The sequence below is a fragment of the Opisthocomus hoazin genome, chromosome 2, assembly GCF_030867145.1.
Source record: "Opisthocomus hoazin isolate bOpiHoa1 chromosome 2, bOpiHoa1.hap1, whole genome shotgun sequence".
Lineage (NCBI taxonomy): Eukaryota > Metazoa > Chordata > Aves > Opisthocomiformes > Opisthocomidae > Opisthocomus > Opisthocomus hoazin.
The window spans coordinates 78,913,307-78,935,801 of NC_134415.1; the positions used below are offsets into that span (position 1 = coordinate 78,913,307).

The window sequence follows — 22,495 nt, forward strand, 5'->3', positions numbered from 1 at the left end:
TCCACCTGCAGACCAACTCTTGATCTTCAAACCTGGTAAGACCCAGATGTAGAACAACACACGCCCAAATGCTCCATGAGTGTGATACAGGGAGTGAAACACATACCAGTGCCCTCTTAAGAAATATAAATTCCCACTATACCTAAACCAAACCGCAAAAAAATTATTTTAGTCTATTGTTAGGAATTACTTCCATGGATAACTGAAGTGAGCAGACACTGCAATTAGACTTTCCCTAATTTAACTGCCTGCTTTTATTAAGCCACTATTTCAACGAGTTCTCTTCCAAGCTGTAAGGTTTCTGTTAACAGTAGAGAGATATTACTTTGGATTTATGTCAAAATCAATACAGTGGTTTACTTGTCCTCCAACTGTATTGACACAGTCTCCGGGACTCTATTTGCTCGGTACTTGTAAAAGAGGGACAGTATTCTAATGAATAGGGCCCCTGGGCCAAGCACAGCTTCCCGTGGAAATGGAGACTTCTTATAGCTGGGTTGAATTTGGTCCAGCATCATTCTCACAGAAAGGCTCTGAACAATTTCTACTTTCTAGTGGATATCTGAAAGATTCTCTTTTCTTTCTGGCTGGGACTCCTAAACGCAGCTGCAAAAGACAGCTTGCTTTTATCCTACTCAGCTGGCATGCCATATAACGTGCCCCGACTCCTACGTCTCCTTCAGTTTTATTTAGGAAGTAGATATTTCACGCTACGTTTTAGCAAGGAAAGGTACAATTCCACCTACATCCATAATTTCAGTGCATCTGAAAATGGTTGGTTAAATAATCAGACTTTGATGGGCATTCCAGAAAGACAGCTAATTTAAGTGTGTTTACGCCATCCTGTGCAGTGCAGGATACAGAGACCCAAGGCAGCCCAGGTATGCGGAAAAATACAGCTGGACTAACCCATTCCGACTGCATTGGCCTCATCAGAGAATAAAGTGCCTACAATTGTAAGAGGTAACAGCGACTGTAGGTGTTGCATGTAACATGAGCAGATGAAAAAAATCAGAAGTCTTATTTCCAACTCAGAGTCATTTTAAGCTCTTAAAATATCTTTCTTACTGGTGAAGTAATCCCGTTACAACCAAATCACTGAATACTCATAAAGAGCTTTGAGATCATAGACAGCAGACTCTTTCTCATTAAATAAGACATTAATATCTTGTGAAGGAGAGATTTTAAAATACTAAATGTTGCATGAATGAAGCAGTCCGCTTCCAGAATGAGTACTGATCCTCAAATAGCTATGAAATTATTTTTCTACCATATTAATGAACAGTTTAAATGAAGCATGTAAAAATTATCTGCAATTCTGCTTCATACTGAAAATTTATACATACTCACCTAATTAAGGAGAGTATATTGCCCTTTGTGTTTTTTCGGGTTTTTTTTTAAACAATGCTCAAAAGGGAATTTTCAAGAAAAGAGGCTGCTTCTGCTGAGGGCACAGATACAGAATAAACAAGTGGTTGTATTTTAGGACTTCCTAGTCTTTTTGGCCATGCTACAAGGACTACAACATTGGAAAAATAATGCTAGTTAAGCTTTTGACCAATTTCATCGTAGTGGCTTGTGAAAAGAAATTTGTTTTTCTAAAGAGAAAGCCTTCTCTTTAATAGCTGAAATTACATAAGAACATTGTCTTACATCAATGGATTCAAACAGGTGAGACTACCTATGACTGCAATGCTAAACTGGTTACCAACTAAAAAAAGTTCAGACTCTCACAGAGTAATTATTAATGGCTTTCCATCAAACTGGGAAAGGATCTTCTACAAGATTATCAAATGGCCTGCCTGGACTATTTTATACAATATTTTTATGGATTATGCCATCAGCAAAGGACCACATACCTGGAAACCTGCAGCTGACACCAAAGACAAGTGTGAAATATTTCACTTCAGCAAAGACATGCTGAATGACAAATACCAAAAAAACAAAATAACTGATACAGGGGAAAAAAAAATACAGGCTGCAAGGGTAGTGGTGTTGATAGACTTAACAAGTCTATCTGACACCAATGGGAAAAAAACAAACAAACAAAAGAAATCTGAAATCTACTGCAAAGGAAAAACTATATAAAACACGGAACAGCATTGACAAGGTGTAATCTAGATGGCCCTGTCCAGATTTAACCCACGTACTTTAAAGAAAAAAATTGATAAAAATTGAGAGTAACAAAAATGATAAAAGATGGGTGGGTGGGGGGAAGGTCTAGAAAAGCTTGAAGAAACATACTTGTCAGTCTAAAGAGAGGTGAAGGACAGAAGGCGAAAGACTGATGGACTCAAAGGTAGTTTCAATATGTGACACGTTAGAGACAGCAATGACCCATGGCTTGATAGGGCTGCTGAAGGGAATATGAGAAAGAGCTTAAGTTTGCAGCACAGAATATTCAGGGTGGTATCAAGTAAAATCTCAACTATTACATTTGTGAAAAAACTACAACTCAAATATTTACGCAATTTTTAAAAAATGTTTTTACAAATACATTAACAACAAAAAGAGAGCCAAGGAGAATCGCCATCTCTTACTGGATGCGGGGAGGAACATTGCCACCAAGGATGAGGACAAGAAGGTACTTAATGCCTTCTTTGTCTCAGTCTTTAATAGTCAGACCAGTTATTCCCAGGGTATGCAGCCCCCAATGCTGGAAGACAGGGATGGAGAGCAGAATAAACCTCCCGTAATCCAGGAGGAAGCAGTCAATGATCTGCTATGCCACCTAGACACAAGTTTTATGGGGCCAGATGGGATCCACCCCTGCAATGTGATGCCCATCTACAAGAACAGACAGAAGGAGGATCCCAGGAACTACAGGCCTGCCAGCCGGACCTCGGTGATGATGCACCAATTCAGTTTGAGTGTGCTCACCAGGCATGTGAAGGACAGCCAGGGGTTCAGGCCCAGCCAGCATGGGTTCATGAAAGGCAGCTCCTGCTTGACCAACCTGACCTCCTTCTATGACCAGGTGACCTGCCTAGCGGATGAGGGGAAGGCCGTGGATGTCATCTACCTGGACTCTACTAAGGCCTCTGACATTGTCCCCCACAGCACCCTCCTGGAGAAACTAGCTGCCCATGGTTCGGATGGGTGTACTCTTCACTGGATAAAGAACCGGCTGAATGGCTGAGCAGAGAGTGGTGGTGAATGGAGCTAAATCCAGCTGGCGACCAGTAACAAGTGATGTTCCCCAGGGCTCAGTTTTGGGGCAAGATCTGTTTAACATCTTTATCAATGATCTGGATGAGGGGATTAAGTGCTCCCTCAGTAAGTGTGCAGATGACTCCAAGTTGAGTGGGAGTATCGATCTGCTTGAGTGTAGGAAGGGTCTGCAGAGGGATCTGGACAGGCTGGATCGATGGGCCAAGGCCAACTGTATGAGGTTCAACAAGGCCGAATGCCGGGTCCTGCACCTGGGTCACAACAACCCCATGCAACGCTGCAGGCTTGGGGAGCAGTGGCTGGAAAGCTGCCCGGTGGAAAAGGACCTTGGGGTGTTGGCTGACAGCCGGCTGAACATGAGCCAGCAGTGTGCCCAGGTGGCCAAGAAGGCCAGCGGCATCCTGGCTTCTACCAGGAATGGTGTGGCCAGCAGGAGTAGGGAGGTGATCGTGCCCCTGTACTCAGCACTGGTGAGGCTGCACCTGGAGTACTGTGTTCAGTTTTGGGCCCCTCACTACAAGAAGGACATTGAGGGGCTGGAGTGTGTCCAGAGAAGGGCAACAAGGCTGGTGAGGGGTCTAGAGAACAAGTCTTATGAGGAGCTGCTGAGGGAGCTGGGGCTGTTTAGCCTGGAGAAGAGGAGACTGAGGGGGGAACCTTATTGCTCTCTACAACTACCTGAAAGGAGGTTGTAGTGAGGCAGTTGATGGTCTCTTCTCCCAGGTAACTAGCAATAGGATGAGAGGCAATGGCCTCAAGTTGTATCAGGGGAGTTTCAGATTGGATATTAGGAAAAATTTCTTTACTGAAAGAGTGGTCAGACATTGGAATAGGCTGCCCAGGGAGGTGGTTGAGTCACCATCCCTGGAGGTTTTCAAAAAACGTGTAGATATGGCACTTCAGGATATGGTTTAGTAGGCATGGTGGTGTTGGGTTGATGGTTGGACTTGATGATTTTAGAGGTCTTTTCCAACCTTAATGATTCCATGATTTTAAAATCATGCAAAACAGAAAAAAAAAAAAAAAAGGCATGAACTTGAAGCAACTCTCACTTAACAGATCTGACTAGATCACTGGTTTCAAGCTGTTGTCTGTGGATACAAGACCTGAGCATCCCCTGACTCCTTCTGAGAAAGACAAGAAAATCTGGCCTGCATTCATAGTAACAAGGATTCACAACTTCTTGGGGGTCAAGGATGACATGACAGCTCAAGAATCCAGTGTGAAGGAAAAAAATGGAGAATGACTAGAGCAGTCGAAGATTTGGCTTTTCCTTTTGTATCATATGCTTGAACTACAATGTTTTGTATATTAAAGAACAAAAAGACAACAGCAGATATCCAACTACTTCCACATGCTCATATTGCAGAGACATTCCTGATAAAGAAGTCGAGATCTGGCTGATCTGTCAGAGATCTGACATTTGCATTTGTCATGCTCTTCCTCTGTTTTCCATGGACTGAGGGACAGTACAAAAGCGACTCAATTAAGCCATGGTATTTTTTAATTTGTATAAAACACATTCCGGAAGGGCAGCTCATTCTCAAGAGGTTGTTTATACAAAGAGAAGCTGCGGATCTTAACCCTAATGTGGAAAGCACCTCCAGTGCCTGTGTCAACTCTACCTCTCCAAACCTCTGGAATGAAAGGAACCTTACTGAAATAGGTAGGTTTCACCCAGTTTCAAAAAAAGTGTTGTTACTAAGAAGCTTCAAAGACTGCTTTTTAATTAAATACCTGGGGATAGCAAATAATCAGAAAAAAATAAGCAATTTGGAATGACACACAATCTTAAAAAAGCCATATCCTTAAGCAAAACGTAGCACTCAAATCTGAAACCTCAGGTAACAGGGACAGCAATAAGCACAGAATCCTATTTCAACTGAGGGCAGAGAAATGGAAAATCCCAGCATGCATACAAAATAGCAGAGGCTAAAAATAATACACAGTGAAATCTGAATATCTTGTTTTAAATGCAGCAACTAATGTAATTAGTAGGACAATACTGACATAATTGGACAGAATACACTCTTTACCAGTTAGAAAGATTACAGAAATAAGATGGTCATACCAGTGGGGAAAAAACATGCTATATGCTACAAAAAGCTTAAAGACAAATCAGATTAACAAGTTAATAGTGTTAACAAGCATTAAAGGATTCTTTAGATTGAAATTCCTGGTTTAAATAGTGGTGAGTACAGTTGCCAGGACTCCCTTACTGGCTGTTCAGCCAGAAGATGCAATAACCATGAAACGTTAACAGAGATTAAACAGGTACTAGGGAAAGAAGAGATATTTTAGCTGCCTCTTTGTATGAGACTGTGCATCTCTTATACCAAGATGTGACGAAAACAGTATAAATCAACAAGTTAACATTACTGAGGAAGAAAAGGAAGCTGCAAAATCATTTACTACAATGTTATCAATCTCAAAACAGGAGGGCTATGTTAAGTAAAGAAGATCTTAAAAAGGAACAGAAACCGAGAAGCAAAGGGTAAAGCCTTTTCCAAATGCAGGGACGCTTCAAAGGCACCATGTAGGAGAAAAAGAACTAATGCCTGCCAGCTATTAAAAGAAGGCTTTAAAGAGACCAGAAGGAAGTGAGCACAGCTGAACAGTATGTAAAGAGAAACTATTAGAAATAAGGAACTGTTCTTCAAAGAGCTGAAGTTGCATCCGAATGTGAAAAATACAAAGAACCAAACCCTAGCAGACAAAGGAAAAGACTACAGTAAAGCAGTCCCCCTCCAAAAGCGAGGAGCAAATCACACCAGTTATAAAAACTAACACTTGTGCTTTGTCAAAAAGTGCAGCGGCAGAAAGCACACCAGACAGGGTGTAAGCCAACAGATGATTAAGGAACGAAGAGAGAGCATCAATGAGGGTTTTTTAAACACATGTTCATTATGGAGGAGCTTGGGGAGGCTCCTGTGCTAGAACCTTTCTTAATGGGTAGCGTGACAAAACAGCTACCTCAAAGTGGTCAGGAGACGAAAGAGTCAAATAAGTGGTAACAAAACACCGGGACCAGATGGTGGTCATCCAAGAGATCTAAAGCCAAACCACAGCACAAAACCTCTCACCTAATATCACCTCAATGACAGAAATGGAACGTATAAAATACAACGCCAAATTTCAAAAGATGCTTAGGAGGAGATCTGGGGAACTACAGGTCAACCAGTCAGACATATGTACAGTTAGAAGTTTCATGCAGTAGAAACTATAATAAAGAAAACGATGAGTAGGCACTTGGATGAGCATTATATATTGCAGCAGAGCAGACAACACAGCTTTCTGTACAGGTAAATCACAATGACAAAACATCCACAATATTTCTGAGGTGACAACCACGTGAACGAATAAAGCTTGGTTGATGTTGGATACCTTTATGACACCGAGTTAGACTGATTACAGGATGCCTCAAAAACTCTTTAAAAACCCCACAGACCTTTACATGGTCAACTGATTAAAAGTTACTAAAACACCGGCAGGAATAAATGGTTGGTTTCCACAGCACAGGAAAGTTGCTGGTAGATCCGTGCTCAGGCACACGCTGTTCAACACATTAATAAACAATCTGGAAAAAGGGAGCAAGCAGCTTTTACAAAGTTACTCAAAGTCACAGAGAAAAATGCAATGTTAAGAATTCTTAAGACACTGAAGGGAAAAAGCCTCTCAGTTTATTAAGCCACAGAACAAATCCACAGTGAGATTACATGGTAAACGCTGTGCGCAGCTTTGCTGTTCATCTGGGGAATGATCCAGTGGAACTAGCCGAGACACAGAAGGGAAACAAACACAGCCATAGGCATGGAAAGGCTGCAACAGAGGAACAAGAAGATTGACCAGATTTTTTCAGGTGGGGAAAAAAGCAGACTGAAATGAAGTTACAGCCAAGATCTATAAATCAAGGAATGACACAGAAACAGTGAATAAGAAACGACTGCTCATTTTGTCTTCCAACACAAGAGACTAGGGCATATCAAGCCAAACTAGAAGGTTAAGTTTCACAAGTTCAAAACAGAGGTACTTCCTCACACAAGGTGCTGCCAAGCTGCAGAACTGCCTGCAATATGTTACTACGTACGTAGAAAAATTATATGGGTTCAAGAAGCATCCAGACAAATTTCTCACAACCAAAAACCAAACAAACCAACAAAGCCACTGAAAATCAATAGACAGAGAGACATTGCCCTTGGTTGAGAGAATGCATATTGAAAAAAGCATTCAGAGGTATCGTTATTTGCTTGCTTCTTTCTTTCACTCCTCACTACATACTCATTGCTGCCCACCTGCCCTGGAAGGACCCTCAGACATTGACAACAAGGATGTTCTGAGCTATTCAAGCATCAGAAGGAAAAAGTACTTTTGACAGTAAATATTGTCAAAAAATACTTGGGTTTTGTTTGTGGTTAATATATAGTTGTAGGTTTCTCAGTGAGTGTGTATTAACTTTCAAGAAGATATATAAAGGTTAGTGGGTTGGGTTTTTTCAGCTGTTTTGGACATGTGATCTCAGTTACCACCCTCTCTGTCTTGTACCACCCTCGTCCTTCATTCACAGTCACTGCTTATCTACATGCTAACCACTGCAGATTTGTCTGAGATCTCCTCCTGCCTTAGCACAGTGGTGTTAAACAGCCTAACAGGCGAGAGGTCTCAGATCTGCAGCTTTTAATTAAGAGGTTACTCTCTGTTCTTCCAATATGTGATGACTTAGTCATTAAAAACATGTATGACTTAGACTAATGCCTAGCAATTATATTTGTATTTTTATACCTCGTCTTTTCCAAGAAGATATTTATTACCTTCTTCCCCATGGAAGAGACAATATTGAATTTTTTAATAGACAATTTTTTGATAACTTCAAGGAGTGCTGTTTCTAACAGACATTCTAGTGAGCCAGGATACCATGCTCATTTACTGCATCTTCTAGCTTCAACTTCAGCTTCTCAGTGCTTGTTCTTGCAGTTTAAATTGCCTACCTTAACTTATTCATAGCTCCATTTTCACCATATCCTGATCATTATCTACTGAACATTTCTAGAAACCTGAATATGATAGTTACACAGATGCCAATGTTATAAGTCTTAAAAATGTATTTTTATATTCTTTTGTAATACAGCTTTCAAGGCAGTTGCTGTACACTGACAATAGAAACCAACAGCAGGAGCTTTGAGTAGACTTACTGGTTCTACCTTCCCCCAAACTAAACTTCACAAACAAACAAAAAAACCCCAAATCAAACACTGTAGTACACCTACAGACCCTTTTTTTCCAATATCTATTCTACACACACGCACACAAAAATGCACAACCCACACAACGCAACATTTAATTTCACAGAACAAAATCTAATTTGTCTATTCAGATTCTGAATAGGCTTCTACCTGCATTGTCTGTCAAGTTCTAACATCAAAATTGCAATCAAGTAAGTTAAAATTATGCTATGGAACTACAAATTCATTTCTTATATTGGCATTTTGCTTATATTCCACATCCTAGCAACCCAGTGGAAAGTATCTATTGGCTTAAACTGTGTAAAAGAAAAAAACTGTCTTAAATAGATTTCAATTTTTAACATTTACAAAAAAATCTCTAATAAAACCCAAATATGAAGAGAAACTGCGGATGAGGTCTCTGACTTTACGTAGTTTTTTCTTCCAGGTTTCACTGTAATACACGGCTCCCACAGATGTTAGCAATAAAGTCCCAACCTCATCCATCACAGAACGCAATAAGTGAATTCATGCCTGTATAAAGCCCTAATGAAGTTAAGGGAACTCGTGTGCAGGGAGGTGATTTTGAAGCATGACCGTTTGCAGGGAGTAGACTTTTGTATGTAAATACGAATAAAGCAAGCTGCACATTTGTTGTGCAAAAAGTTCAGTGTTGTCACACTTTACTTTTACACAGCTAGTATCAGAACTTGCCTAACACACTGAATTTGAAGACTATAAAGTGATACTTCACCTGAAAACAAAGATTGATATCTGCAAGACAAGCACTTGCAGTCAAGTTTAAAACAGAAATGAAAGCTTACAATGAAACACAGAAGAAAAAATAACTGCTGTTGTCTGTAAATACACAGCAGTTTTGTTCTTTCAAACATGTCCAAAAGAACGCTTAGAATCCATAGTCTTTCCACGTTTTCCTTACTAAAAAAAAATTCTGTTTTTCTTACAATCCATAAAAAGTCCACTTGAAACTCAAGACTCTCCAAAACTCAAACGTTTCATTTTGCAAATGTAACTATTTACAAGTGAAAAGGTTCTTCAAGGTAAGAAAGCAGCAACTATAATGACCACCAATACAGAGATACACCTGTGGGTGTGTCTTTGCTAACAATACTGTAGCAATGTTTTCCCACTTTCTTTGATTCCCGTTGATTCAGCTTGTATCTACAGAGGTAACCACTCTGAAGAGCCTTGCAACTCAGTAAGGCTTCCTTTGGTTTTGAGAGAGCTACCTTTACTTTGAATCACATGAAAGAATCTATTTACATAACAGATCTACAGCTATTTGTCATACTGAAAGTGTGAAATTTTGATTTGTGTTTTCTACACTGGTGCAACTAATGAAAGGATTAAGTAAAAGCGGTTTGGTAGGAGGTCACACACTTGATTACAATTTCAAAGGGAATTTCAAAATTAGATTTCCCGAATTGATCTCCAGCCGTATGGATTCTCATTCAGAGACCTTTCCCCATTTTAACAAGTCTGTTAAAAAGTAATTTACAGAACTTGCAGTCCTATTAACTGTTCTGTAAAGAACAACTTATTTTGTCCAAACAGGGCATAATAAAGATGGAGGTGAATTCCACTGTTAAGGACTTACCATACGTTGCAAATGTTCTTCTTTGTTCTTCAAACATGAAATCATTGATGTGAGCTGGTTCTGCATATCCAGAAAGCATATTTCTAGGTGCAGCCATTTGCTGAGTCCTAAATGGGTTTTCTGGTCCAAACTACATCAACAATGTTAAAAGAAAGTATATCAGAATAACTAATTTCTTCTTTATGTGTGTGTACTTTTTCAGGAAAAAAAAGATTTGTCTTCCAAAAATTCTAATGCAAAATCACATCAACTTTCTATATCTTTATGACTACTGAATAAGCTTCTTAGTCTGTTATTTTACACAATGATCGCTTACACAGTTGCTTCGAACAGCTTATTTCATGATTGAACCTTCTAGCCTGTATTACTGGTACAGAGGACAAATCAGTGTCAACTACTTGACACAGAACACTGCCATTCAGTAGGTGATCAGTACAAGCATTCAGAAGACAAAACCACAGCATACTGTCCCTTGTAAGGAGGACATATCAAGAAAGAGGTATCAGGTCCTACTAAACCCTTGTACATAATACGGAAATTACACTGCCAAAAATATTTACATGCATTTAAAAAGCAATTGGGGACTTGCTGTATTATTCCAGGAAATACACTTATGAAACCCTGACTTTCTTTTCTTCTTGCAAGATGACAAAAGCCAGTCTTCCTGGCCATACCATTGTTGGGGAAAAGAACAGTGAACACAAACAAATGCAATACACTGAGACGAGTATCAAACCAAATTTAATGGTAGCCCCTATGCTTGTCAGCCGTATTTGTAGACACCTGAGACTGTCCCACATTAGGCTTCCCTAACTAAAACACTTACACAAGGTAACACTGTAGTAAGTTTAAATCAGTGTTTTTGCTCACACACTTCATGGCTTTGGTATGTTGCAAAACACAAGCTTGCTGTAAAAAGGACAATTTATGTGGTTCCACAAAAGGTTTTCTACATATAAAGCACAACTGTAGAAATTTGAGATTGATGCAGCCTTTGTCTACCTGGAATGTTAACCCCTGGTCTCACAGAAGACAAACTGTACAAAGAAGCTGAATACTGAAAAAAAGATAAAAGCTTGAACAGCTATTTTTATCTTTCGAATAGCCTGTCAGTTCTAAGAAAACAGCAAGTGGTTCGCATAGCACCAGGCAGTCCAAATTCAGCCTAAAATGGTTTTTCACTATACGCATCTAGCATATCTTAAGTTACTAAAATACTTAACACTGATGTGAATAGTTATACTGAATGTACTTGGACTTTAATTTTATATCCTCTTCTTAAAAGCCATATATCCACAAGACTTACAACCTTACATTTTGATCTAAGCAGGATGATGAGTAAATAACAAAAATGTGAAAATAGTAACTGACTATTTTAACGCAGTTCATGTTTTACTCAACATCTTTATAATGCTATTTTCCTAGCTTGATTTTTAATTTCCATAGCTATAATTCTGATGAACACTTTAAGATTCTTCTTACAACAGCTTTATGCAGAATATTAATATTCAAGCATTAAAAATACTAACACATCTCTGTAGAATCTTTTTTCAGTGTGCCCAAACTAGATTCCAAAATAGAGCAAGCATCCGAAGAAGATATATCTTCCATGAATTTCACACAAGATTTATAGAACCTCTACCGTTTAAGCCAAAGGCATTTCTGCTCTAAAGATCAATACTGTTTCTTACCTCAGGTGCAAACATGGTCTCGTAAGTGGGATTGTATTGAACTTCCTTGATAGCAGGATCAAGGTGGACTCCTGTTTCCACATCCTCCTGAAATAAACCAGACATATTAATAAAACATTTCTCACATACAGACTTCTAACTATATGACATTACCCCATTTCAGACCAAATTTGGGCTGTAGTTCAAGTTGACACTTCTAGCACTATGAAAGGAGAAAAGTAGCTTGGCCAAAGTTTCTATTTTAAAAAACACTGATTGCAAAACCAATATCGGGCCCTTACTGAGAAACAGTCTGAGATACGTGCAGAATTTTGGATGTGTATTAATACTTTTTTTTTAAGACTTCATGCACACATTTTAAAAACAGTAGAAAGACTGGAGGCAAGCGCTTTTTTCGAGGATGTTTGAAAAACAGACCTTGTAAAGAAGAGCCAATTAAAACAGTCACCAATTTAATATAAAAACGTAAAAACTAGATTTCTACAAAAGATAAAAGGCAGAAGTCACAAGTAAATGTTTTAAAAGATAGTTGGAAAATAAGTATTAGACATCAGAGCAAATATATGTGTAATGAGTTTCAGAGAATCTGATGCTCCTTTATCTCAAATTTTTACCAAAAGCTATAAACATGATTCAGCTTCAGTAATGAAACACATTTCCAAGCCTGTTGTGACAAAAATTTAACTTGCTAGACGAAGGGACAAGAAAGAGGGGCTAACCAAAAGAATAACATATCAAGCAAGTCCAAGGGAAAAACTCAGAAGGGCACACGTGGCTGAAGAAGAAGAGAAAGTAGATGGGGAAAAAAAGGGCTGATTAGGGTGCAGTGCTCAAAAAGACCTGGTTTCACAGAGCTCCACAAAGGCTCATTTACATTGATCCTAAACTGACACCACACTCTTCCCATCCGGTCCTGTCCCCCCAATTAAGGGCTCAGTTAATGAAGGAGAATGTTCTTTTGTGGTATTATTACTGGTATTGCTTCCTGCATCTTTATTCTAGAAGAACTGCATTTGAAAGGGATTTACAATGTGCTAGTATATTGACAATATCCCCAGTAATTACACCGAAAAAGCTATCTTGGCATCAATGTTTAATCAGTGCTCACCTACAATAGGATCCAAAAGCACTTGCAACTCACAGAAGGAAGTTACACAGTAGAGGATCAAATTTTAGCAGTCACTTCTTTAATAAAAAACTACCTTGAACAAACTCAGTCTGCTTTGTATTACACTATCTTGAATGAGCAGAACAGCACGTTCTTTGCTTATCTAATTTTGTTAGCTATTCTCTGCCCAGAAGCGTTTATTTTCCCCAATTCAACATCAGGTCAACTACAAACTAATTTGCTTAGGCACGCAAGGTTTTAAAACCTGGTTTTCTAAAGCCCAGAAAAGAAAAACAGTACCTAAAGATCGTTGGCTTTTTGCCAGATTATATTTGGTTAAAACCGCTAAAATAAAAAAAAAAAAAAGAGAATATGACATCAGCAATCCCATCCACTTTCTACCAAGAGCACTGTCTTAGCAGAATTGTTAAGTCATACTAGAAACCTTTACTCTCACTGTCTGTCAATTATCTTAAAAGGCAGGTCCAGCCATTGCACTGCTCTTGCTTGAGCCCTTAGCATTGCCAATTCTCGGCGTGACCTTCTTTCTCTCATCACACCACCTTTCCAATTCACTGGGCTTGGATGACAATGGCTACCAGTATATTCACAGCCCTGACTTTCATACACTACGAACTTGCCCAGGAACAGTACAGAAAGCCTAATCCAGTCATTCAGCAACAAAAACAGACCACCCTCCCCATGCCCAGCTGGAACAGGAGCATACTAAAACCTTTTCCTAACCTGTATTACCTACACGCTTATATTTGCTTTTACAGCTCCACGACCTGAGGACATTTTCCACAGACAACTTTTTCAAGTTGTATCATAACAACTTGCTCTGCCAGCTAAACTTCACATCTTATCCACCAACCTCATAACTGGAAAAAATAAAAATTAGTATCATTCATAATATGGCAAAATTTATCTGATCAACTGTCAGTGACATTTAAACAGTTATCAGTTTACCTGAAATTAAGACACAGGTTTTCTCCTGCTCTTTAAACTGAAAAAGTGAGAAAAATTCAACTTTGCAAAAATGCCAAGAATTTTTCAGTTCTGCTATTTTTCCTCCTCTTTTCTCCCTCTTAAATCCTATTATATGCTGCTCGATAATTGAGAAAAGAAACAGATTGTGCCATGAAAGCTGATCCTCTGCTGGACAATTATAGCAATTCTGGTTCTACTTCGCTGCTGGTGGAACAGTGCTGAGTCACTTGGAAGCCACACACAATATGTTCACTCCTAGACCACCACAGGAACAGTCTTTCTGTGTGAAAACCACCTAGCCTTGAAATTGAAGCACATGCTATATTTATCAGAGCTACACTCCCCAAGATCTCTAGCCTTAGTCATGTTTTCATATATTTGGGCATCAAACGATGATCTGTTAATATGCTGCTGAAGCACACAATGGTTATCTTTTCACTACGTCATTTCACTTTAAAATATGTAATAATTTGAACATGTCGCAACTCCCCACTTCATCTTCTTAGTATTTTAAAGAATCAAAATCTTGATAGGAAAATAAAGAATTGACGCAACATATTCTGAAATGCTAGTCTACTGCACAAGTTCTAATTGCAGCAGACAAATCATGCTTTTGTCAACATCTGATAAATGCCATTTTGTACAGCATTACAAGACTCTGGTAGGTAGCAGAAACATTAAAAATATTAACCTAGTCCATCAAAAATTTTACAAATTGGCAGGCTATCTGCATTGGGGGTTCTTTTTTTTTTTTTTTTTATGAGAGGAAAGAACTCATCAGCAAACTCTGTACATGGTGAAGATCACTGGGTACAACTGCAGGCATCACCAGAAGACCGTTTCAGCAGAACTCATCTTTCTCAGACCCAGAAAGTGAAAAAAGTAAACGTAAAAGGTTTTACGATCCTGTCCTTTTATGCTGGCAACAGCCAACAGAACCTACCTGCATTCTTTCTAGATGCATTTGCCACAGCTACAGCTAACAGGGATGGGATTGCAGGAGCAGCAGTCTGCCAGAGCTGTGACTGAGATAAGGCAGCCTACGGGATCACGTCCCTCTGCTGTGCTGGAGTGTCTCCTTTGGTCCCACATGACACTTCTTGATTTATCTAAAAGTCTAAGGTGAGCAATTCATCATGGAGCTTACGTCCCAATTGTGACACAAGTGGCTCTGCAGGACAGCAGACTGTCAGTAGCTAAGCTGAAAGAGGAGGGCATCTGTGAATTTAATGATGGGCTAAGTATTACTCTAGGTCACTTCCCACTTACAAAGGCACAGGAATCATAAATGGGGGGGGGGGGGGGTTGTCAAGAAGCCATCAGTTTAAACAGATACAGTATTCCTCCAGAGAAAGCTAAAAGTTCAGCTGTAGGACTGGCAGAGAAGCAGACTGTTCGCTGCAGCTTGGAAATTTTATAAATATGGGCTTTATGGCATGCTGTAATATCATTAAAGGTGGTACACCCCATATAACCTGGAAAAGAAGAATGAAGGTTTTAGGAAGTTATGTTTTACTGAATATAGCTTTCTTAGACGACATAATACAATGGAGTTGCAAACTTCAGCTCTAAATGTCACGTCTCTGCTTTTCTCAGCGCTGGTAACAAGAGCCCAGCTGAAATGCAGTGGCCACACTGGGCACCATGTACCAGGTAAGACAACACATGCTACTGAAAAGGGTCCAAAAGAGAAAAATCAAGAATGATCAGAGGTCTAAGAAAATATGACCTGTACAGAATAATTGAACAACCTAATTCAACCTAAAAAAGTTTCAGTTTATACAACTTAGCAGAAATAAGGACAGCGAAATACTGAAATTTCTCAGTCTGTAGATTCACGGAAGTTTGGTAGACATGTTAAATGAGTGTCTGTCCAGGCCCATCACCTTTGATGAAAGGCAAAAAAGAACTATATGATGTCTTATTACTGAATTACCTGGTGGGTTGGTTGGATTTTTGTTAATTTGTTTGTTTTTTAAATAGATATGATGTCTATTTGCTTACAGTATCAGGTTGATTTACAGTTCAAATATCAGAGAATTTTTTTTATCTAATCAAATCATACTTAAATGCTCTCATTTTGCCTCTTCTGTGTTGTGTTTCACCCTACAACACAGTGTCACATAATCATAGGAGAATGGCACTCGGGGGTGTACTCTGGAGTATTAGTATTTCCTAAATTTCACTGAATGTCTAGCTCCTACCAAGGCATCCTCCTTTAGTCCTACCATAAAGGCCATTTGTCCACTTAAAACTCAGCACCGGGAAGAGCACAGGAAATAGAAGGGATTTTAGACTGTAAGTACAGTAAATCAGATTAGCTTTCCTTCTTACAGATTCCTTAAACATGCCACAGTTCTGTTTTTCTGCAGAACAACCCCACCTAAATGCCATAAAACAAAACCTTTACCATCTATGAAAAAGTACTTGATTTATAGAATACAATATAGTTAACTAAAAAAAAAACAAAACTGAAAAAAGCTTGCTAGAAGTGTTATTTTATATGTACGTAAGACAAAAACATCTTTGAATTAAACACAGGCCAAATCTCTGTAATAGGCATCAAAGCAAAACCTTAAATAAAAGAAACAAGCTGCAGCATGGACTACAACAGTGGATGCCAATTCTGCTCCTTAGGATGAATATAATGTTGTTTATGCCAAGGCTATTCACAATCCTTTTAATCTACAATCTTTTTAAATTTCAGCCAAATTCTGTAATAATATGCTCACTGTGCTAATATGTGGCTGCAAGTTCAATTAGAGCCATTTAGGCACTTAAAAGTAGAATTTGACACTTCAATCTCAAGTGTTTGTCTAAACACTGACTTTGTTAGAACAAAGCAAAGGTCAGAGTTTTCCAGTTTCATACCACGCAAGTGAAGAGTTGTGATATCTATAGAGATTTTTTTTCCTGGACATTTTAGATAATAAACCTACAATGTTCCTTTCTCCCCAGCTAAATTAATTACTAATTAGCCAAATAGCTAAAAAGGGCAGCCTGCTTTTCACAAGATTTAATTAGTTTTAATTATCCATTAAATTAAAATGTAGTAAATTAAGACCCTATCCCATGAGCCACGGAGGCTTAAGCAATTTGTCACTTACTCATTCTTGCACAAACCACTAAGGCTGTCAAACACGCAGTATTATCTCATTCCAAAGATTTTCAGATTTATTACCAAGAGATGAATGGCATTTACAGTGAAGTCCCGACATTGAGATTTGGTTGTTACCAGCTTTCAGTCATTCTACCCATTCATACACTCTTAACAGTACATGTCCATCCCACTAACTTCAACAGAATAAAAATAAACCCACCGTACCAAAAGAAGCCAAGGTGTTCCCAACAAATACCCCCCACCCCCAAGTCACTATGGTTCATCATTGCTACAGAACTGTCACACACTGATTTTCTATCTTTCCTCTCTCCATAGCTGTCCAAGCATTAGGTTCTAAAGAACATTAAGAAATGTGACTGAAGTCTATCTCTTCCTCTGAAGTAGTACTTTTCTAGACACCTGCATAGTGCCAAAGGTAAATTGGATTCAAAAGAAAAATAGACCTGAGACTTCCAACCCCTTCTCCCACTACAGACAACACAAACCCTCCAGCTGCTGTACTGGGCCAGGTCTGCCTAGTTGATTTCCACCTAGTTGAGTATTCTCTCCTCAAAACCAATGAAGGAGACATCGTACATAAATATAATAAAATCAGCTCCCATCCAGGTCTCACACTGAATTGATGGAGATCAAACAGTAAATGTTGTCTTCAAATGCAAAGCTTGTAGCTGCAATGCTTCCCATGAAAGTGATTTCTTCACAGAATACGCAATTTCCTGAATTTCCTTCAGCATTTTTAATTCATTTGCGAAGGTAAATACTTTGTGAGTAGTCTTACAATGATTTTTTCGTATCAGTAGAACCTGTAGGAAAATTAATTATAACTGCTTTTGGCAATGTCTAGCAAAATATAACTTAGACAGAATTCTAAAATGAGAGGTTTAGATTGAAAAAAGGAAACTGCTGTGTTATAGTACATGAAACACATGCTGGCCTGCACTTCCAAATCAAATCCAGCATCATTAAAACACTGAACAAACATTCATAATGCACTGGTGTTAAGGACCAGGTACAACTGAAAAAGTCAAACACAGAGGCTTATTATGTTCTTCATTAGCATAATTCACACATAAAAGCCACCACTAATAAACACATCTTACTTAGCCAGTTTCTGGATAGCTAACAGCAAAGGAGCTCAAGATCATGACACTTCCCGGTACTTAAACGTATTCTGGGTTTCTCTTCACTGCATTAATCATAACTGCTTCTGAAGTCCAGGTCACAAAACTGACTGCTTTAAGAGCACAAGAGACGAAGAGCCTGTCTAGCCCAGTGTTACAGGTGCTGCCATGTCTCTGTTGCCAATTCTTATGCTCATACCCTACAATAACCAGAGTCAATACAACTGTGCTGGACCTACCCATCCCGCAGCAAGATGCTCTTACAGAGCAGAAAGGCCGAAGGCCTTACTTCGGGTGGGCTCTACTTCTCCTTAAAGTAGGCTGGAGCAACAGTGTGAGGCCTGACCAGCAGCAGGAAGCCCTGGTGTTCCCGTACAGCAGGGAGGGAAGGAAGGTGGGAGGGAGATAAGCCCCCTTTCCTCTGAAAGCCACATGTGTGGCTCATAGGAAGCATCATAGAGGTTAAAAGGTTGTACCTACTATTGATTGTAACTGTCTTAAATCTCAGCATGAGGCTGATTAAGGCAAAAAACACCCATAGAAAACCAGTACCAAAGCACCAGGATGGCATGTGCTTAGCCAGTGCAGTTACCACAGTCAGACAAGACAGAGGCGCTATGCTTCGCGAAGATCTGCTTATGCCATGAGTGGAGGAACCTACACAACCACCAGCAGGAAGCAGAGAAGAGCCACATCTACGTCAACGAGTCAATGAATCGACACAAATCCTTGCAGAAGTCACAGGACCTGACTTTTCCCTGAAAGTCAACTCATGACGGAACGGACAAGTATAAGTACTGAACCTCCACTCTCATGGTTCAAGTGCTGAGGATACCACAAAGCTGTTCCATACGCCCTACCACTTACCGTGACCACTCCTGGAGGGAAGACATTTCCCAGCCCTGGCTGCTGGCAAGTGGGCTCCCTTTCCTTCATGGAACAGCCTCTATCAACAACACTGTCATGCTCACCTGCCACCTGATGATGTATCTGGAGTAAGAACATCTCTTGATTAATCTATCCACCCTCCCTACAAAAGATCAGCCTTACAATAACTCGGCGCCTAGAGGAGAGTAAGAACAGGAAAAGTGTACATGATACTACTTCTGCACTCTCCCAACAGCCAACTATTTTCAGGTCAGAAGACTTTGTGAGCGTGAAGAAATCTTTGTATTTACTGGTACCTCTTCCTTCAATGGATCTCTTCCAAGTACTTGTCCAGACTCTCCTTGTAACAGCGTAAACTTCTTGCATACACAATATTTCTTGGCACACGAATAGCCCTACTACATGTCGCAGGAAGAACTGCATCCTTTTGTTTCCTTTGAACATAGGTCCTATTAATTAACTTATAGATGCTGTACTGGAAGAGGCAGTGAGTACTCAACCCCCTCTCCATGCCACTTAATGGCTTTGTAGGTCTCTGTCACACTTATCACCTCAGTCTTCTCTTTTCCAGTTTTGGCCTCCTCAATGATTCCTCATACAGAAGCAGCACCTTTGTTCAGCCCTGCTGCCCTTCTCTGGTTTTTCTGCAGTTCTAATGTGTCCTTTTCTGAATGAAGGGACCAGAATTGCACACTTTCTTCCTCTGCTGTCTTCCCTCAGGTACTGTAACATTTCCAGCACTTTAGTCATGCTAAAAATAGTAGCAGGAACATGCACTTTAATCTTGTCATCTTTCCAATTTAAAATTAAAGTAGAAGTATTACTGGATTGAAGTAACCAGTAATTATAACTCAATGTCATTTATTATGAGTAATTTAACATCAAGATGAGCAATAGGGCTATTATAGCAAGCAGACTGTAAGAAGAGACCGTAACAGAAGCAATCCCCTCAAACATTTAAAACACAGTTACAAATCATTAGTATAGTTTTCAATTACAGAAAGATTTTTTTCACATCCATACGATCATATACATGTATGCTGTACTTTGATGCAAGGACTCAGCAGATTCCTGCAGAATAAAAAAATACAGGGGGGTCCAAGAGTGCTGGTCGCTGTTTAGACGTCACTTCCTCCATGCTCAGGAGCGGTGCATCCCCCTGAGAAAGAAATCTAGCAAAGGAGGCAGGAGACCTGCATGGTTAAACAAGGAACTTCTAGCGGAGATCAGGTGGAAGAGAAAGGTCCATGGAATGTGGAAAGAGGGGCAGGCCACTTGGGAAGAGTACAGGAATGTGGTCAGAGCGTGCAGGGATGCGACGAGGAAGGCCAAAGCCCACCTGGAATTGAAGCTGGCAAGGGATGTCTAAAACAACAAGAAGGGCTTCTTCAACTACATCAGCAGCAAAAGGAAGGCTAGGGACAATGTGGGGCCGCTGCTGAATGACGCGGGTGTCCTGGTGACGGAGGATGCGGAGAAGGCAGAGCTACTGAATGCCTTCTTTGCTTCAGTCTTCAGTGCCAAGGCAGGCCCTCAGGAATCCCAGGCCCTGGAGGTAAGAGAAGAAGCCTACAAAGAGGACGACTTTCCCTTGGTCAAGGAGGACTGTGTGAGGGATCGCTTAAGCGATCTGGACGTCCACAAATCCATGGGCCCCGATGGAATGCACCCACGAGTGCTGAGGGAGCTGGCGGATGTCATTGCTGAGCCACTCTCCATCATCTTTGAGAGGTCCTGGAGGACAGTAGAGGTGCCCAAGGACTGGAGAAAGGCCAGTGTCATTCCAATCTTCAAAAAGGGCAAGAAGGAGGACCCAGGGAACTACAGGTCGGTCAGCCTCACCTCCATCCTGGGAAAGGTGATGGAGCAGCTTATCCTGGAGCTCATCAACAAGCAAGTGGAAGAAAAGAAGGTTATCAGGAGTAGTCAGCATGGATTCACCAAGGGGAAATCATGCCTGACCAATCTGATAGCTTTCTACGATGACATGACTGTCTGGGTAGATGAGGGGAGAGCCGTGGATGTTGTCTACCTAGACTTCAGGAAGGCTTTCGACACAGTCTCCCATAACATCCTCCTAGGGAAGCTCAGGAAGTGTGGGCTGGATGAGTGGTCGGTGAAGTGGATTGAGAACTGTCTGAATGGCAGAACTCAGAGGGTTGTCATCAGCGGCGCTGAGTCTAGTTGGAGGCTGGTAACTAGTGGTGTCCCTCAGGGGTCAGTACTGGGCCCAGTCTTGTTTAACTTCTTCATCAACGACCTGGATGAAGAGTTAGAATGTACCCTCAGCAAGTTTGCTGATGACACCAAACTGGGACGTGTGGTAGATACACCGGAAGGCTGTGCTGCCATTCAGCGTGACCTGGACAGGCTGGAAAGTTGGGCAGAGAGGAACCTGATGAGGTTCAACAAGGGCAAATGCAGGGTCCTGTACCTGGGGAGGAACAACCTCATGCATCAGTACAGGCTTGGGGTGGACCCGCTGGAGAGCAGCTCTGCGGAGAGGGACCTGGGTGTCCTGGTGGATGACAGGTTAACCACAAGCCAGCAGTGTGCCCTGGCTGCCAAGAAGGCCAATGGCATCCTGGGGTGCATTAGGAGGAGTGTGGCCAGCAGGTCGAGTACTCTGTCCAGTTCTGGGCTCCCCAGTTCAAGAAAGATGAGGAGCTACTGGAGAGAGTCCAGCAGAGGCCTACAAGGATGATGAGGGGACTGGAACATCTCTCCTACGAAGAGAGGCTGAGGGAGCTGGGCTTGTTCAGCCTGAAGAAGAGAAGGCTGCGAGCGGACCTAATATATACTTACAAATATCTGAAGGATGGGTGTCAGGAGTATGGGGCCAAGCTCTTTTCAGTGGTGCCCAGTGACAGGACAAGGGGCAATGGGCACAAACTGAAGCACAGGAAGTTCCGTCTGAACATGAGGAAGAACTTCTTCCCTCTGAGGGTGACGGAGCACTGGAACAGGCTGCCCAGGGAGGTTGTGGAATCTCCTTCTCTGGATTCAAGACCCGCCTGGACAAGGTCCTCTACAGCCTACTGTAGGTGACTCTGCTTCGGCAGGAGGGTTGGACTAGATGACCCACAGAGGTCCCTTCCAACCCCTACCATTCTGTGATTCTGTAACATCTTAGGGCTATATTTGATATGCACATTTAGGTAACAACAAAAAACCTAATGCTGTGGCTGAGTGCGCTAACCATTATGCCTTGCTAACAGAGACAGTAAGGAACCTACATAGAAGTCTACCATCCGTGTGAGTTAACAGGCTGAAATTCTAACCAGAAACAGGTACAACGATTAGAACTAGCGCGCAGGGCACCAACCACTTACAATTTACATTCTCAGCTGCCAAAAATGCACCTGTGTGCAGCTGACATTTATAGTTATTCTATGACCAACCCTTCCAGACTCCCTTCTCACCACCGTCTTTTCTTATCCATTCCTGGTCCCTTGTGTAATACACGTCATGCACTTAAGAGTACTTGATCCTTGTTCATGTCAAAAGAACATCTGCACAAGCGAAGTGATACTAATGAACTGTAACTCTGCTTTCCTCCTTGCTCAGC

General features: G+C 40.8%; 1 protein-coding gene across 1 annotated transcript in view; it reads right to left on the reverse strand.

Annotated features, from left to right (window-relative positions):
• The window catches only part of CDC40 (cell division cycle 40), a 46,041-nt gene that overhangs the window by 20,793 nt on the left and 2,753 nt on the right, over positions 1–22,495 (reverse strand). Inside the window, exons 2-3 of the mRNA XM_075414222.1 lie at positions 11,700–11,786; positions 10,009–10,138 (exon numbers count right to left, since the gene is read on the reverse strand). Coding sequence (XP_075270337.1) covers positions 10,009–10,138; positions 11,700–11,786 — 217 coding nt within the window. The remainder of the gene's footprint in view (positions 1–10,008; positions 10,139–11,699; positions 11,787–22,495) is intronic.